Source organism: Festucalex cinctus, chromosome 3, assembly GCF_051991245.1.
Source record: "Festucalex cinctus isolate MCC-2025b chromosome 3, RoL_Fcin_1.0, whole genome shotgun sequence".
Taxonomy (NCBI): Eukaryota; Metazoa; Chordata; class Actinopteri; order Syngnathiformes; family Syngnathidae; genus Festucalex; species Festucalex cinctus.
In genome coordinates, this window is record NC_135413.1 from 33,500,293 (window position 1) to 33,516,245 (window position 15,953).

The 15,953-nt window shown below is 55.9% G+C and overlaps 1 protein-coding gene across 3 annotated transcripts; it reads left to right on the forward strand.

Annotated features, from left to right (window-relative positions):
- The first annotated feature begins 7 nt into the window (after positions 1-7).
- ptprbl (protein tyrosine phosphatase receptor type B, like) lies at positions 8-15,895 on the forward strand. Of its 3 annotated transcripts, XM_077517924.1 has the most exons (30): positions 8-754; positions 876-2,914; positions 3,324-3,603; positions 4,051-4,326; positions 4,412-4,684; positions 4,925-5,197; positions 5,262-5,525; positions 5,597-5,860; positions 5,934-6,197; positions 6,349-6,612; positions 6,685-6,957; positions 7,561-7,824; positions 7,893-8,162; positions 8,231-8,518; positions 8,623-8,916; positions 9,079-9,228; positions 9,947-10,199; positions 11,432-11,526; positions 11,607-11,718; positions 11,784-11,861; positions 11,934-11,954; positions 12,350-12,431; positions 13,467-13,557; positions 13,623-13,699; positions 13,761-13,895; positions 14,689-14,811; positions 14,883-15,049; positions 15,115-15,250; positions 15,317-15,397; positions 15,670-15,895. In XM_077517924.1, exons 1-30 carry the CDS (start codon positions 505-507, stop codon positions 15,688-15,690), a joined length of 7,458 nt encoding a protein of 2,485 aa, XP_077374050.1. In that variant the 5' UTR covers positions 8-504; the 3' UTR covers positions 15,691-15,895. The 3 variants fall into 3 exon arrangements, 1 of the variants encoding a protein (XP_077374050.1); XR_013282940.1 differs by lacking the exons at positions 13,761-13,895; positions 14,689-14,811; positions 14,883-15,049; ... (1 more) ...; positions 15,317-15,397; positions 15,670-15,895 and having other exon boundaries at positions 11,791-11,861; positions 13,623-13,679; XR_013282941.1 differs by lacking the exons at positions 11,432-11,526; positions 11,607-11,718; positions 11,784-11,861; ... (6 more) ...; positions 15,317-15,397; positions 15,670-15,895 and having other exon boundaries at positions 13,623-13,655.
- Positions 15,896-15,953: the final 58 nt, after the last annotated feature.

Consider the following 15,953-nt stretch of genomic DNA (forward strand, 5'->3'; position numbering starts at 1 on the left):
CCTTCCTTCAACGTACGTCAGCTCACATCCCACACCAACAACAACAACAAAATTCACAGGAATCTTGATCACATCGTTTGAAAACATTCACCTTCAATCGTTCAATACATTCGTTTGTGTGTGTGCGCACGTTTACAGGTCAGGATGTTTTGAGGGGGCGGGGTTACGTATTAATGGACGTGGCATTGAAAGAAGAAAGTCACGTCGCAATCAACAAAAATCCCAATAAAATGCCAGTTGGTTGACTTTCACTTGAATGGAGCTGGACAAAAGATGTTTTTTCATTCTACTAATAAGTTTTTGTTCGGAAAGGAAGCGCAGATATGAGCAGACCGTAAAAAGTTTGTGGGACTTCATGAGCATGCCCCCCCCCCCCCGATTGAATATTTGCGTGTTCGCTCGACAGAATGAGCGAAGAAGTTTCGTGTTGTTTGGAAGTGTTGTGCTGATTTGTGCGAGCGCGTCGACGACCTGTGTGGAATTTCCTGCCGTGTCCCAAGAAGAATGAATGGAAGGAAACGCGTCTGCTGGCCTTTTTCCTGTCGGCCGCCCGAGACCAGCCGGACGCTCGCTCGCTCGCTCGCTCACTCGCTGGCTCGCCTCCTTCACTTGCGCGTCCGTCTCGAGTGCGACATGAACGCACGACAACGACGAGGACGGCGGCCGACGTTCACGCGTGCGTTTCTTCTTCTCCTCCTGATGGCTGTTGACGACACGTCGTCATCATCGCCGTCGGCGTCGTCATCTGCTGCCGGTGAGCCGTCCAAACACGTTTTGTCCGTTTCGTGCTCGCGTGATTCAAATGTCGTCATCGGGCGCTTTCAACTCGCAATCTTCTCAAATTGGTTCATCCATTTTCTTTTCCATCCATTCAGAGCAAAGTGGAACCTTCAGCGTTTCCTCAACCGCACGAGAAAGCTCGGCGGTGGCGACGACGTCAACTTTAAGGTCACGTCAGGCATCAGCGCGCCGACATGTGACCTTTGGCCTCTCGTCTCCAAGTTCAGCTGTAACGTCGGAGCCACCGGACGAGACTCCGGCCGCAGCCGCGTCTAATTGGCCACAATCATCCGCAACGATAACGTTGAAGACCCCGCCTCCGGGCCCATCTGATTGGCCGCAAAGGTCAAAGATGATAAGGTCAGAGACTCCGCCTCCCGCTCAGTCTGATAGGCCGCAAAGGTCGGAGGCCGTAACATTGGAGAATCCTCCTGCGGCCACATCTGATTGGACACAAACATCAAAGACGATAAAATCAGTGACTTCGCCTCTTGCCGCGTCTGATTGGCTGCAAATGTCAAAGATGCCGGCATCTCAGACTCCGCCTCCATCACCCGAGACTCTGCTTCTTGCTGGGTCTTTTTGGCCGCAGACATCAAAGACGCCAGCATCTGAGTCTCCGCCTCCAGCCACGTCTGATTGGCCGCAAACATCCAAGACAGTATCACCGGAGACTCTGCCTCTTGCTGGGTCTTTTTGGCTACGAACATCAAAGACGCCAACATCTGAGTCTCCGCCTCCAGCCACATCTGATTGGCCGCAAACATCAAAGTCACCAGCATCTGAGTCTCCGCCTCCAGCCACGTCTGATTGGCCGCAAACATCCAAGACAGTATCACCGGAGACTCTGCCTCTTGCTGGGTCTTTTTGGCTACGAACATCAAAGACGCCAACATCTGAGTCTCCGCCTCCAGCCACGTCTGATTGGCCGCAAACATCAAAGACACCAGCATCTGAGTCTCCGCCTCCAGCCACGTCTGATTGGCCGCAAACATCAAAGACACCAGCATCTGAGTCTCCGCCTCCAGCCACGTCTGATTGGCCGCAAACATCAAAGTCACCAGCATCTGAGTCTCCGCCTCCAGCCACGTCTGATTGGCCGCAAACATCAAAGACACCAGCATCTGAGTCTCCGCCTCCAGCCACGTCTGATTGGCCGCAAACATCAAAGACACCAGCATCTGAGTCTCCGCCTCCAGCCACGTCTGATTGGCCGCAAACATCAAAGACACCAGCATCTGAGTCTCCGCCTCCAGCCACGTCTGATTGGCCGCAAACATCAAAGTCACCAGCATCTGAGTCTCCGCCTACAGCCACGTCTGATTGGCCGCAAGCGTCAGAGGCACCAACTTCTGAGACTACGCCTCCTGTCACCACTGATTGGCAGCAAACATCAAAGTCAATAATATCAGTGACTCCGCCTCTTTCTGCGTCTGATTGGCCACAAACATCAAAGGCGCCAACATCTGAGACTCCGCCTCCAGCCACGTCTGATCGGCAGCAAACGATTACCCGGAACACTGCGCAAACGTCAAAGACGCCAGCGCCAGCGTTCAGCTTCCCGGGCACGCGGCTGCTGTCGGCGAGCGCGAGCGCGAGCAGGACTTCCTGGACTCCTCCGAGCACCCTTGCCTCATCTCCTGCCGACAGCGCCGCCTCAGGCTCGGATCCCGCCACCGCTTCTGCCGACAAGAACGCCATGGATCGGGCCTCAGCTTCTGCCACCACTCCTGCCGTCAACGACGCTGCCAGCCCTGCTAGCGGTCCTACCGGGGCTTCTGCCACCGCCTCGACTGCGACCGAGCCTGCCTTAGCTTCCGTCGCCACTCCCTCCTTTCCTGGCCACGCCCCTGCCTCCGATGCTAGCACTTGTGCCGTCAAAAAGGTTGTTGCCACGTCCGCCGGCGGTCCCGCCATCAGCACAGCCGGCATCGCCGCCGGCTCCGCTCCCGGCACCTTTGCTCCCGGCTCCGTGCCCGTTTCCGCTCCCACCGTGGCAGGCGGCTCCGCCCCAGCAAGCGGACCTTCCGCGCCGTCTGTAGCTCCGCCCACGAGCGCAGCAGGCCGTGTGTCGACGACGGTTGCCACGACGACAAGCAGTCCTGCAGCCCCTGGGCCAAAGGTCCACTCGTCCGTAAGTTTGCATGAACTGACTCGTTTGCCGGTTTTTGGAGGCCACCTTCTGTCGTCTTTCCTATTTGCCACTTTTGGGCTGCGGCGGGTTTGACAGCAATTGCTTGGCTGTCGTCTTTTACATGTTGAAGTGAGCTAAGGAGCTTCACTTACCATCTTGCGATCAATTAAAAGGAATTTTTTTGAAGATTGTTGTCAATTAGCCTGAGGTCCGAATCCTCCCCGCCGACTGAAAGAAGCAGCCAGACTCCATAGTTTGGCGTTTTCGTGATTGCCGTTGACGCTTTGCACTTTTTGGATGTTTTTCACTGTCGAGGAACGTGCGATGATGCCCTCGCCTGTGGGAAAGGAGGACCCGCTCGAGAACGGCAACATGGCTCCGTGCTAACGCTTTGCGTCTTCCCTTGCAGAATGACCTTGGCTGCCCGGTGACCTTGACGCAGGTGAAGGTCGGCGTCAATTGGGCGCTGCTGACCTTCAGCTCGCAACCGTCGTGCGGCCACTTCACGGCGGCGGCCACGCGCGCCGACGGCGCCGACGAACGCCACGGCGCCGCCGACTGCCGGCCGGTGGCGCCGGCCGCGCCAAACTTCACCTGCGCCGTCACGCGACTGCGGGCGGGGAGCGGCTACCGCGTGGGCGTGGCCTCCGCCCGACACGGACTTCGCGCACGAGTGGACGTGCGCACGGGTACGTACGTGCTCAGGTGACGCATGAGTCCGTCTGTCACAAATCAGGTTTGAACTAGTTCTTCGCATCACTTGACCAAAGGAAAAACAAGGAGAATGACGAGACGCCAAAGCCCCTTTGGGCTGCGGAGAAGCACTCAGGAACAGGGTTAATAATCCGGCAACACGCAGACAGCTTCAATTGACGGTGAATGGATCTCCTTGATTGAGGCCAGACGTGCGAGACACTTGATTGGTTGCTGACCATATCGAGATGAAAGTCTTGACATCACGTAGCATTAAACCAGCCGAAACCGATGCCGGTTCCATCGGTACAAAACCGACACTTGACCTCAAACCGGAGCCAGACATGAGCTACGACCCCAAACAAACCTCCGGCATGACTCGAGTCATGACAGTCCGTCAGTCACCGTGCAAAGCAGTTGACATGTTTTTGTTTGTTTTTCAGTTCCTGACGGCGTGTCGGCGTTGTCGGCCACGTCGCTTCCCGACGGCAGCGGCTTGCGTCTCAGCTGGACGCCCCCCGCTGGCGACTGGGAGCGGTACAGCGTGCTGCTGCGGAACGGCTCGGAGCTCCTGCGCAACGACAGCGCCGGCAAGCCCAGCCGGAGTCACCTGTTCCCCGCCGAGCCGCTGGGCCTGCTGCCGGGTCGGCTCTACGGCGCCGAGGTGACGGTGCGCAGCGGCGCGCTCTCCAACACGACGGCGTGCCGAGCGCGACTGGGTCGGTTTTTGCCTTGGCTCGCGCCACCCGCTCCGCTCGGCACGCCGACTTGACGCGCTTGCGCTTTTTTTTTCTTGCTCCTCAGCCCCCGGGCCCGTCCGTCAGCTCGCCGTCCGGCGCGCGGACGAGTCGTCCGTCCGCGTCCAGTGGCGTCCGCCGCCGGGCGAGTGGGACGGCTTCACGGCGGTCATCCGAGCGGCCCGGCCCGACGCGGCCGCCGCCGTGCGGAAGCTCCTCCCCCGGGGGGCCGGCGCATGCGCCTTTGGCGAGCTGACGGCGGGGCGCCTCTACACCGTCGCCGTGACGACCACCAGCGGCAACCTGAGCAGCGCCGCCGCCTCCGTCAACGTGTGGACAAGTAAGATTTCCGTCATGGTTTTATCGAAATATCACAATACGATATTAGCATGAAAATGAAACTGCACTAAAAAAAAAAAAAGCAGCCACCAGAGGGTGCTAAAACTGCACAAATGGAAACCAAGCTGCTGACTTTTTGAACAGATGTGTCGCTTTTCAATATCGTGAACATGATGACGACGATATTGTGGCATTTTTTCCATCACCATATGGCCACGATCGTAACATCCGTGTCCCTCAGCTCCGTCTCAGGTGAGCGGACTGCAGCTGGCCCATTTGGGAAGCACGGAGAGCCTGACGGCGCAGTGGCGTCCGGCCGGCGGGGACGCCGACTTGTACCTGGTCCTGCTGGTCCACGAGGGCAGCGTCATCAAGAACCAGAGCGTGCCGGCGGCGGGCGCCGGCGGCGGCGTGACTTTCCGCGACCTGATGCCCGGCGCCCTCTACAAGGCGGTGGTGACGACGGTCCGGGCGGGACGCCCGTCCAGGCAGACGGTGGCCGAGGGACGCACGGGTAAGACCGGCGCTCGCTTTCCTGCCCCTTCCGGTTCACACTCGGTCCTCGTCGCCTCCCGCAGTCCCCGCCGCCGTCGAGCAGGTGACGGTCAGCAACAACGGGCGTGTGGACTTCCTCAGCGTGTCGTGGCGTCCGGCGGCCGGCTGCGTGGACAGTTACCTGGTGACCCTGAGCCAGCGGGACGAGACGCTTCACACGCTGACGCTGTCCAAATCCAGCCATCAGTGCGCGTTCGGCTCGCTGGTGCCCGGACGCCTCTACGACGTCTCCGTGCACGCGTGCAGCGGACGCTTGCGCAACCGCACGTCCGTCCAGGAGAGGACGCGTGAGTGGAAACGGCGTCCGCTCGACTCGCCGGCTCCACTCGTGACCGGCGAAACGTGTCCCCTTGCCCAGAACCGTCCAAGGTGCAGAACCCCACGGCGGTCCACGGCGCCCGGGACGACTTCCTCAAGGTGTACTGGCGTCCGGCCGCCGGCGACGTGGACGCGTACCTCGTCTCCATCCGGCAGGACGACGTGGCGCTGCAGAACCGGACGGTGTCGCCGCTGCGCAACCAGTGCCTCTTTCACGGCCTGGTCCCGGGACGGCTCTACACGGTGGTGGTCAGCACCTGCAGCGGCCAGTACCGGGCCAGCGCCTCCACGCACGGTCGCACCTGTGAGCGAGCGAGCGTTTGGGAAGACGCGACTCGGCCCAGTCGCTCGCTCACGCCCGCTTGATGTTTGTCCAGTCCCGGCGGCGGTGCGTTCCCTGCGCGTGGCCCGCCGGTCCTCGCAGGATCTGTGGCTGGCGTGGACGGCGGCGCCGGGCGACGTGGACCACTATCAGGTGCGGCTGCTCTTCGACGACGTCCAGGTGTTCCCGCCGCTCACCCTGGGCGGCGGCGCGCTCGAGTGCCCGCTGAGCTCGCTCGTGCCCGGACGACTCTACAAGATCCTGGTGTCCACCTTCAGCGGGCCCAACCAGAGGACCAGCTTCATCCAGGGACGCACGGGTGGGTCGCTCGGCACGGCACGGCACGGCACGGCACGGCACGACGACTCGTTCACCATGTTGCTCATTTTGTAAAGCATTTCAACTTTGGGATGATGCGATCGTCTTTTTGCATTTTCAAGTGCTGATGATGCCGCCGGTTTCCGTTCTAGTTCCCAGCCAGGTGAGGAACCTCCAGGTGAGCAACGACGGCGACAGCAGCAGTTTGACGGCGAGCTGGACGGCGGGCGGCGGCGACGTGGACGGCTACGTGGCGCTTCTGTACCGCGGCGACCGGCAGCTGGACGCGCGGCCCGTCCTCCGCCGCGACAACCGGGCGGCGTTCGGCTCGCTTCAGCCGGGTCAGCTGTACCGCGTGACGGTGCGGGCGCTCAGCGGCGACCTCTCCAGCGACCGCTCGGCCAGCGGGCGCACAGGTGAGCCTCCGCTCGCGCCGACGCCTTCGTTTGGCTCTGAAACCGATCGTCCCGCCTTGCCGCCCCGCCCAGTCCCGTCGCCGGTGACGGCGCTGCTGCTGGAGGAGCCGGCGGACGGCGGCGGCCTGCGGGCCAGCTGGAGGGAAGCCGCCGGCGTGTCGGACGGCTACTTCCTGCAGCTCGGGGACGAGCGAGGCGGCGTCCTGGCCAACGCCACGCTGAGCGCCGGCGCCGACGCGCGACACACCTTCGACGGCCTCAGCCCGGGACGCCGCTACCGCGTCCTGGTCCGGACCACCAGCGGCGGAGTCCAAAGCGCCGGCGTGGCCGCGCAGGCGCGCACACGTAAGACGACGCTCGTGTCGACAAAACCAAACCAAAAACTGACTGAAAGCCTGAAAAGAAACAAAAAGCGGGCCGAAATCAAGCTGCGTTTTCATGAAGACGAAAATGTCGGTCACGTCACATTTGAATTCAGGTCCTAAAAGGAGATGAAAATATGATTTGGTCAAATCTTGTCTCTCCTAATCTGTCCCTGTGACATGTGACACATCGAGACACGCCCCCTTTCAAATCTGCAGCTAACACGTGCGACGGACGTTGAACCCAAAAAAAAAAAAAGAAGTCAATTGTCGTTGTAATATGACGTGAATCCAACGACCATAATTTTCCAGCAAAAACATGAACTAGCTTGCTCATGAACTAAAATGTCCACCGACTTCCGTCCACTTCTGATCAAGTACATTGTCGTCTCGTCTTCATTAGTTGACAAAAAGGCACTTATTGTTTATGAATGAAAGTTTTTGTCCAGTCTCGTCTGGTGAAAAATGAGTGATGATGAAATTATTTGTGTTTAGCTTTTGTTGACGAAATGAACACGAATATCAATCAAATGTTTGTCCTGACGAAAACGAGATGACTAAAATTGCCCACTTCCTGTTCCCGCAGGTCCGGCGGCCGCCACCCAGTTGTCGCTGACGAGCAACAGCAGCACCGGTTTGTCCTTGCGCTGGTCCCGTCCGCCGGGCGACTTGGACTCGTACGACGTTCTCCTGTACGGCGCCGACGAGGTCCTGCGGGAGCGGCGGCGGGTGGACCCGTCCGGTCTGGACTGCGCCTTCCGGGGGCTGGCGCCCGGCTCCGCCTACAAGATGGTGGTGGTCACGCGCAGCGGCGACATGAGCAACCGCTCCGGCATTTGGGCCGCCACGGGTCGGTTTGCGCCGCCGCCGCCGCGCCGCCGTCGTCCTCGTCCTCACGTTCCCGACGTCTGCCGACAGTGCCGTCGGCCGTGACGGATCTGCGCGCCGAGGCCGGCGACGGCTGCGAGCGGCTGCGGGTGCTGTGGAGGCGGGGCCGGGGAGGCGTGGCCGGCTACCGCGTGTCGCTGTCCGCCCCCGACGACGAGTCTCCGCGGGCGCGGGAGCAGCTGGGGCCGGAGGTCAGCCAGGTGGTTTTCGCCGGCCTGACGCCGGGTCGACTTTACCGCGTCGACGTCTTGACCCTCAGCAACCGTCTGGCCAACGGCGCCAGCGTTCACGCCAGGACAGGTGAGACGCCCGCCCGCTGGCCGCCGCCCAAAAGCGCCACTCGCGACGCGCCGTTCGTGTCCTCTCAGCTCCCCGAGCGCCGAGCTCCTTCCTGTTGGGAGGGGCGACCAACACGTCGGTGGAGCTCACCTGGACCGCCCCGCCCGACTCGGACTACGACGACTTTGACGTGCGCTGGACGCCGCCCGACCGCGGCGCCGTGCTCAACCCGTACGAGGACCGGCGCTCCGGCAGCCGCATCGTGAGAGGGATGTTCCCCGGCCGACTGTACAACTTCAGCCTGCGAACCGTCAGCGGCGGCGGCGGCGTGGCCCCGCCCTCCTACAGCCTGCCTATCCAGCGCAGCATCCGCACCAGTAGGTGGCAGCGCCAATAGGAAGCCGCAAACTTGATTTGGAAGAAGACGGCGACACGATTGGCGTCAGGGGAGTGGGCGTGGCTTACGCCGCTGTTTCCGCAGGGCCGTCCCCCGTGGTGGGCCTGCGCTGCCGCCCTCACAGCTCCACGTCCGTTTCCTGCTCCTGGGCGCCCCCGGAGGCCGACTTTGACTCCTACGTGGTGGAGTGCGTGCGCGAGGACTCGCGCGCGCTGGTCTACTCGCGCCGCTCGGACCGCCGCTCGCACCGGCGGCCCGACGACGCGTACGTCATCCGCCCGCTGGAGCCTCACGCGCGCTACGGCGTGCGCGTCAAGGTCATGTCGGACGCCAGCGCCAGCGAGGAGGCGCGGGACGGCGCGCTCACCATGATCGACCGTAAGTGGCCGGCCCCGGGGCCCCGGGGCCCCTCCCCTTTCCGCACCGGACGTCCTATTATGCAAATGAGGGCGCGACCTGGTTTGTCAAACATCGTGAGCGAATGTCGACGGCGTTGACTGATTTTTGCGAGCTTGCCCCGCCCGCCCGCTTTGTGTCCAGGTCCGCCGGCGCCCCCCGCCGGCACGCGAGTGGACGCGGCGTCGGCGCTGGCGACCGACTCGTCCATCCTCTTCCGCTTCAACTGCAGCTGGTTCAGCGACGTCAACGGCGCCGTCAAGTTCTTCAGCGTGCTCGTCGCCGAGACCACAGGCAGGAGAAACGCCGCCGCCGCCGCCGCCGATTTCTCATTTCAGTTCTCGTTTCTCAGGATGCGTTTGCAGCATCTGTCATCAGATTTGCACGATTGACCCTTGTTATGATATTCTTGGCGGACGGATCAATCAATTATGACGACGGCCAGATTTTTTGCTGCCAAATTTGTGATTTTGGTTATCCCTGACCAAGGTTCACGAAAAAACTTCAACTCAAAAAACAATTTTGTTAAGAAAAAGGAAAAAAAAAAAAAAAAGTAAAACTAACTGCAACTACATTTGATGTTTCCAAAATGAACTCATGATAGCAAAAATGTTGTTTCAGTCTTGAACGAACCTTTGGCGATGATTTCAAATGTGATTTCAAGTCCATTTATTTGAATATGAACGTTTGAAAGTGTGTGACGCGGAAGTGACGTCATCGGGCAGCAGCCAATAGAAACGCACGTTCACATGGCGTTGTCACGTGCCGTTTTTGAAATGTTGCGCACACTTAAAAAAATGAACTGAAAGTAAGTAAAAGTAAGCATTTATTGGCTAACTCAACTCGTCAAAACTAACAGAAGCTCCCTGAAAACCAATTCAAAGTAACTTCATTAAAAAAAACACCCAAATCAAAATGAATTCAAATGGAACAAATAATAACTGTGAAAATGTGCAAACCTTTGATAACGAGGCTCCCTCCGGTGTGCGTGTGCGTGTGCGCGTGCGCACAGGTGAGGAGTCGGCGTTGCCGGAGCAGCGCCACCCTCTGCCCTCGTACGGCGACTACATGTCCAACGCGTCCATCAAGTGCTACCAGACGGCGCTGTTCGCCAGCGGCGGCCAAGCGTGCGCCGGCGCCGGCGGCGGCGGCGGATATGACATCACGGTGGGGGCGGGGACGGACGCCCTGGGCGGGTCATGCCAGCGCCTGCGCGGCCGCCGCCACTTCTGCGACGGGCCCCTGAAAGCCACCACTGCTTACAGGTGACGCGCGAACAACACGCTCATCATGAATTCACGTGACGTCACGTGGGCGGGGCCGCAGTGGGGATTGAAAACAAAACAAAACCAAAAGGTCCACGCAAGCGTTTTCAAAACGACGAGCGATGATATTTCAACAGACGAGCTCGTCAAATTTGCTCTTCTTCTCATTTGCAATCTTAAAGCGAGACGCGACTCATTCAACCATTTTCAGCAGTTAAAAGTTCACATTTTGTCCACAATGAATTTCATAACTTCATTATTTGTCATGTCGATGAATACCTTCATTAAAAAGTCATGATTCTACTTGCTGTCGACTGATGATGACATCACCTGTGATGAGGAAGTCGGTAACAACCAATCACGACTCACCTGTTTTCTGGCTTTGCTCAGTAAACTGAGCCACGATTGGCCGTTACCGACTTCCTCAGCACCGGTGATGTCATCAATCGACATCAAGAAGAAAAATGACTTTTTAAAGCTACTCATTGAACATGCAAAATAATGCAGCTAGCGCATTAATTGTAGACAAAATGTGAACTTTTGACTGCTGAAAATGGCTCAATGAGGGAGGTCAGCATCCCTTTAAGATGGTAAAATGGCCACTAGAGGGCAGCCCATACCGAGTAGCTACTCATACTTTGAACGAAGGTACTGATCACGTTCTTATTTTAGTGAACTCAAACTAACCCAAAAATTAACCAAAACTAAAATTGAAAAAACAATTTTGTTCATGCAATTTAAAAAAAAAAGAAAACTAACTGGAACTACATTTTATGTTTACAAAATTAAAGGAAAGTGTTTTTCTTTCTTTGTTTCCATCTTTGGTCATGAATTGAATGCATGAACTTTTTTGGATGATTTGAAATGTGATTTCAAATACATTCATTTGGATATGAAGCCCAATCAGTCACGCGCAAGTGATGTCATCGAGCAGCAGCCAATAGAAAAGCACCAAAAGATGACGTTGCTGTTTTGGAAAATATTGAGCACGAGTAATGCACATATAAAAAAAAAAAATAATAATAATAATAAAAGGAGTACTGAAACTAACTCCAACTAAACTAAAAGTAAGCGTTTATGAAATAAAACAAACAAAAACATGAAAACAACTCAACAACTGAAATGAAGAATTGCAAACGGATAACGACCTGGTCGTGATACCCGCATCGAGTCGGAGGTCTGCAACAGGTGCGAAAAGGTGCGAGCCCAAAGAAATCCTTTTCGCCTCGCAGGTTGAGCGTGCGAGCGTTCACGCAAGCGGCGGACGACGTTTGGCCGCCGCTCTTCGCCGACACTTTCCTGTCGCTGCCCGTGCGCACCGCCGCAGGTGAGTCGCACGCACGCACGCACGCACGCGCACGTCGTCAGCGCCGGCGAGCGCTCACCTCTCTCGTGTCCCGTCCGCAGACCCCGCCGGCGCCGCGGCCGGAGCGATCGGCGCCGGCGTCTTCCTGCTGCTGGTCGTCGTGGCGACGCTGGCGGCGCTCGTCGCCTACAGACGAAACGTGCGAGCCAAAACGTAAGTCGGTCGTGCGCGCGCGTGCGTTTCCGTTCCCGCTCACGTTTTCACACGTGCGTTCAAAGTGAACAGGAGAACGTGTCAGTCAACATGTGCGTGCGGAGAGAGCCAGCTTCGCCCAGAGGTCACCTGGGGGTCAAAGGGTGAGGTCACGTGACTTGTCCCGTGCAGTGGCGTGAGAGGCCAGTCAACAACTTTTGTTTTTTCTTCTTCAGGAAACGTCGACGCATCGCAAGGTAACATTCAAAAAACGGCATGAAATGACGGAAACATTTTTTGTCAACATTTATCGCAGCATTTCAATCGTTTTCTTTTCTGCACAAACTTGTTTTCTGTCATTGCAACACACTTTTACCCTCGGTTTTTTTTCTACGTTTTTTTTGTTATCGATGAAAGCCTTCTGTGTAATTTTAGACTTTTTTTCAAGTGACTTGTTTTGTGTCACTTTTCATTTTCATTCACTTTTTTGGAAATGCTTTTTAAAATGCGGTTGCATTTTTTTCTTTTGGCGTTTGAAACAAAGTTTTTATATTTTCTAAATCTTTTGTTTGTAGAATGTCAAAAATATCTTGGTGTATTTTTGAAAAATCTTTTTTGAAAACAGTTTTTTGTGTTTGTTGTTGACTTTCAGCGCCGTGGCCGTGGCCGACTTTGAACGCTACTACGACAAACTGCAGGCCGACGCCCACTTCCTGCTTTCCGAGCAGTACGAGGTGACGCGCGTCGTCGTCTTCGTCGTCGTCTTCGTCGTCGTCTTTTTCGTCCTGATCGTCACTTTTCATCCGCTTTTGTTTTTGGAGCAAAACGCGATCGGCAGCAACACGCGATTGAAATCCGCCGCTAGCTGGACTTGACCGTTTTGCGACCAATCTCGTGGTTCCGAGCTCGTTTGCTTGATATGCGCCCGCTCAAATGAAGGCGTTTGCGATGCCCCAACATGTGGGCAAGGAGAGCCGAATTGGAGAAAATGGAGGAAACCGCCGTCGCGCTCCTTCCTGACCTCGCTCGTTCTTCGGGATCCTTTTTGGAATTTTCATTTCAGCTCCTTTTGATTTTGTTTGGAATTTTGTTTTTGAAATTGAGTTAGTTGAATTTGTTTTCAGGTCGTTTCTATTTTTATTAGTTTTAGTTGCTTAATAAATCCTTACTTTCAGTTTTGTTTTGGTTTTAGTATTAGTTTTAGTTAAAAAAAAAATCATCTATTGGCTGCTGTTAGATGATGTCACTTGTGTGTGACGTCCTTCTTACGGTTTATATCCAAATAATTCAACTTATAATCACATTTTAAAAAATCAGCCCCAAAGCTCATGCATTAAAATAATCACAAAAATGAAGGACATTTTTGCAACAATTATAGTTTGAGTTAGTTTTGTAAAGATAAAATGTAGTTTCAGTTAGTTTTTTTTAAAAAGCATTTTTGTTTTTATTTTATTTTGTTGCCGAAATTGTTTTTTGAGTTTTTTCCTTAGTTTCAGTGAACAAAAATGACCTTGGTGAGGCCACGCCCCTTAAAGGCACATATGCAACCTGTTGCGGCCATTTTTTTGCTTGCAGTGGTGACACCAAATCCAAAAAGCTGACGTGGAATTTTCAAAGCATTTTTGTCATTGAAAATAGGAGCAAAAACAAAAGTTAATCATGATTTCACGGTCGAAAATGGATTTGATAGACGAATACTTTGAGTTGGGAGCGAAAGACCGAAGCTCCCATGTCAAGGTTTTGTTGTGTTGTTGTTTTGTCCTGGTTAGAGTCTGAAGGACGTGGGCCGCGAGCAGCCCAGCGACGCCGCCCTGCTGCCCGAGAACCGCGGCAAGAACCGATACAACAACATCCTGCCATGTGAGACGTTCGCGCACGCACGCACGAACGCACGAACGCGCAACACTGACAATTTTGCTTTGCAGACGACTCGACGAGAGTCAAGTTGTCGCACGTGGATGACGACTTGTGCTCCGACTACATCAACGCCAGCTACATACCTGTGAGACGCGCACGCACGCACGCACGCACGCACCAGTTGTTGACTCTGTTGCTGTTTTGAGGGCACGGACTTCCGGCGCGAGTACATCGCCACCCAGGGGCCGCTGCCGGGAACCAAAGACGATTTCTGGAAGATGCTGTGGGAGCAGAACGTCCGCAACGTGGTCATGCTCACGCAGTGTGTGGAGAAAGGACGCGTGAGTACACCGCGGCCCGGCGCACACGGCACTCACCTGCGTATATGACTGGATAGCCCGTACACGCCCGTGCAAGCCGTTGAAGTCGCACGCCGGCCATCTTGCTCCTCCCACTTTGCCAGCAGCCTGCTGGATGAAACTATGCTTGTGAGCACTTAGTAGAAGGCCGGGGGCGGGCTCACTATTGATTTTTTTTTACAAGTTCAAAAAATTGGAAAATAATAAGTGCTGCTTTGAAGACCCCCTTTTTCTTTTATGCCTCCAATATTCGATTTGTCAGAGGCATCTTCCGTTCTTCAAATGAAAAATGTATGCAAGTTTCCTTGTATACAGCTGGAGCCTATCCCAGCTGGCTTCGGCCAGTAGGCGGGGCACACCCCAAACTGGCTGCCAGCCAATCGCAGGGCACACAGAGAGCAACAAGCATCCCCGCCTCGGGACAATCTGGAGCGCCCAATCAACCTGCCATGCTTGTCTTTGGAATGTGGGAGGAGACGGGAGCACCCGCAGAAGACCCACAGGGGCGGGCACGGGGAGATCATGCAAACTCCCCCCGGAGCCTGGACTCCAACCCGAGTCCTCAGTACTGGGAGGCGGACGTGCTAACCACTCCCCCAATGTGCCCCGCCTCTTGTTTTTTCTGTTGACTAAATGGAAAGTTTCTTGGGAGGAGCAATATGGCCGCCTCGTGACCTCAAAAGTCTATGAGCCTATTGGCTATCTACGCATGTCTAGATCAGCGTGCCCGCTGGCTGACGTGTGCGATTCTGCTGTGATTTTCCGCGTCCATCAGGTGAAGTGCGACCGCTACTGGCCGGCCGAGCGCGAGCCGCTCTACTACGGCGACCTCATCGTCCACATGACCTCCGAGTCGGCGCTGCCCGAGTGGACCATCCGAGAGTTCAACGTGTGCAGCGTAAGTCGCGCGCGCGCGTCCCCCGACGTGTCGTCACGTCGTCGTCACGCGTCGCCTCACGTGTGCGGCAGGAGGCGGACGTGCGCCACCTTCGCGTGCTCCGCCACTTCCACTTCACGGTGTGGCCGGATCACGGCGTTCCCGACAGCACGCGCTCGCTGGTCCACTTTGTGCGCACCGTCAGAGACTTCGTCAACAGGAGCCCCGCCGGCGGCGGGCCCACCGTGGTGCACTGCAGGTAGCTCGCCTGGCGGGGGCCCGACGCGCGACGGACGGTGATGTTGCGCGCTGTTTGTTTGCCAGCGCCGGCGTGGGCCGGACGGGAACCTTCGTGGCGCTGGACCGGCTCCTGCGCCAGTTGGACACGTCGGACACGCTGGACATTCACGGATGCGTTTGGCAACTGCGCCTGCACCGCTCGCACATGCTGCAGACGGAGGTGAGTCGCCGCCGATCGGCCGGCCGGATGGGCGGAACCGACGTTTGTGGCCTTGTGCGCCCGCAGCGTCAGTACGCGTTTGTGCATCAGTGCATCCGAGACGTGCTGCGAGCCCGGAACGTGCTGGTGTACGAGAACGTCAGCCAGGTCAGTCCGACGGAACCTTTCTTCATTTCGCTTCTTCTGCTTCTTGTCGGCAATCTTCTTTTTCTGGCTTCGTTTTCATGTTTCCTGACTTTTTTGTGTGTGTGTTGTGATGTTATGCTCTTATTTTTTCTGCTCCTATGAGTGTTTTTGGGTGCCTTTTTTTGCCTTGTTTTCATATTGTTTGACGTTTGCGTCCATTTCAACACTTTTGCATTGTGTGCGCGCGTGATGATCAATGTTGTGTTGTGTTGTGTTGTGTTGTGTGTCCTCAGACGCAGTGTGTGCGACCTTAACAACAGTGAAGAGAGAAGCCTGTCAGAGCTGCCATAGAAGTCTGACGTCATCCAAACGATGACGTGGGCGTTGGCGCCCTTGACGTCTTCTTGAATTTTGTGCCTGATCATTTTGCACATTGATGTGAAAATTTATAGTCATTTACACTGCATCAATATGGATTATATTGTACTGTATCATATTATATTATATTATGTTATATTATATTAATTGTTTGTTTCTTTTCCTCGACTTTGCCGTTACAAGTAAAGCAGTTCTAGTT

Bases quoted from the DNA above. Each gene is read 5' to 3' on its own strand.
- ptprbl (XM_077517924.1), top strand. From the start codon at position 505: ATGAATGGAAGGAAACGCGTCTGCTGGCCTTTTTCCTGTCGGCCGCCC. The intron at 2,915-3,323 runs GTAAGTTTGCAT...CTTCCCTTGCAG, and splicing joins GGCCAAAGGTCCACTCGTCC to AATGACCTTGGCTGCCCGGT. The intron at 6,958-7,560 runs GTAAGACGACGC...CTGTTCCCGCAG, and splicing joins GGCCGCGCAGGCGCGCACAC to GTCCGGCGGCCGCCACCCAG.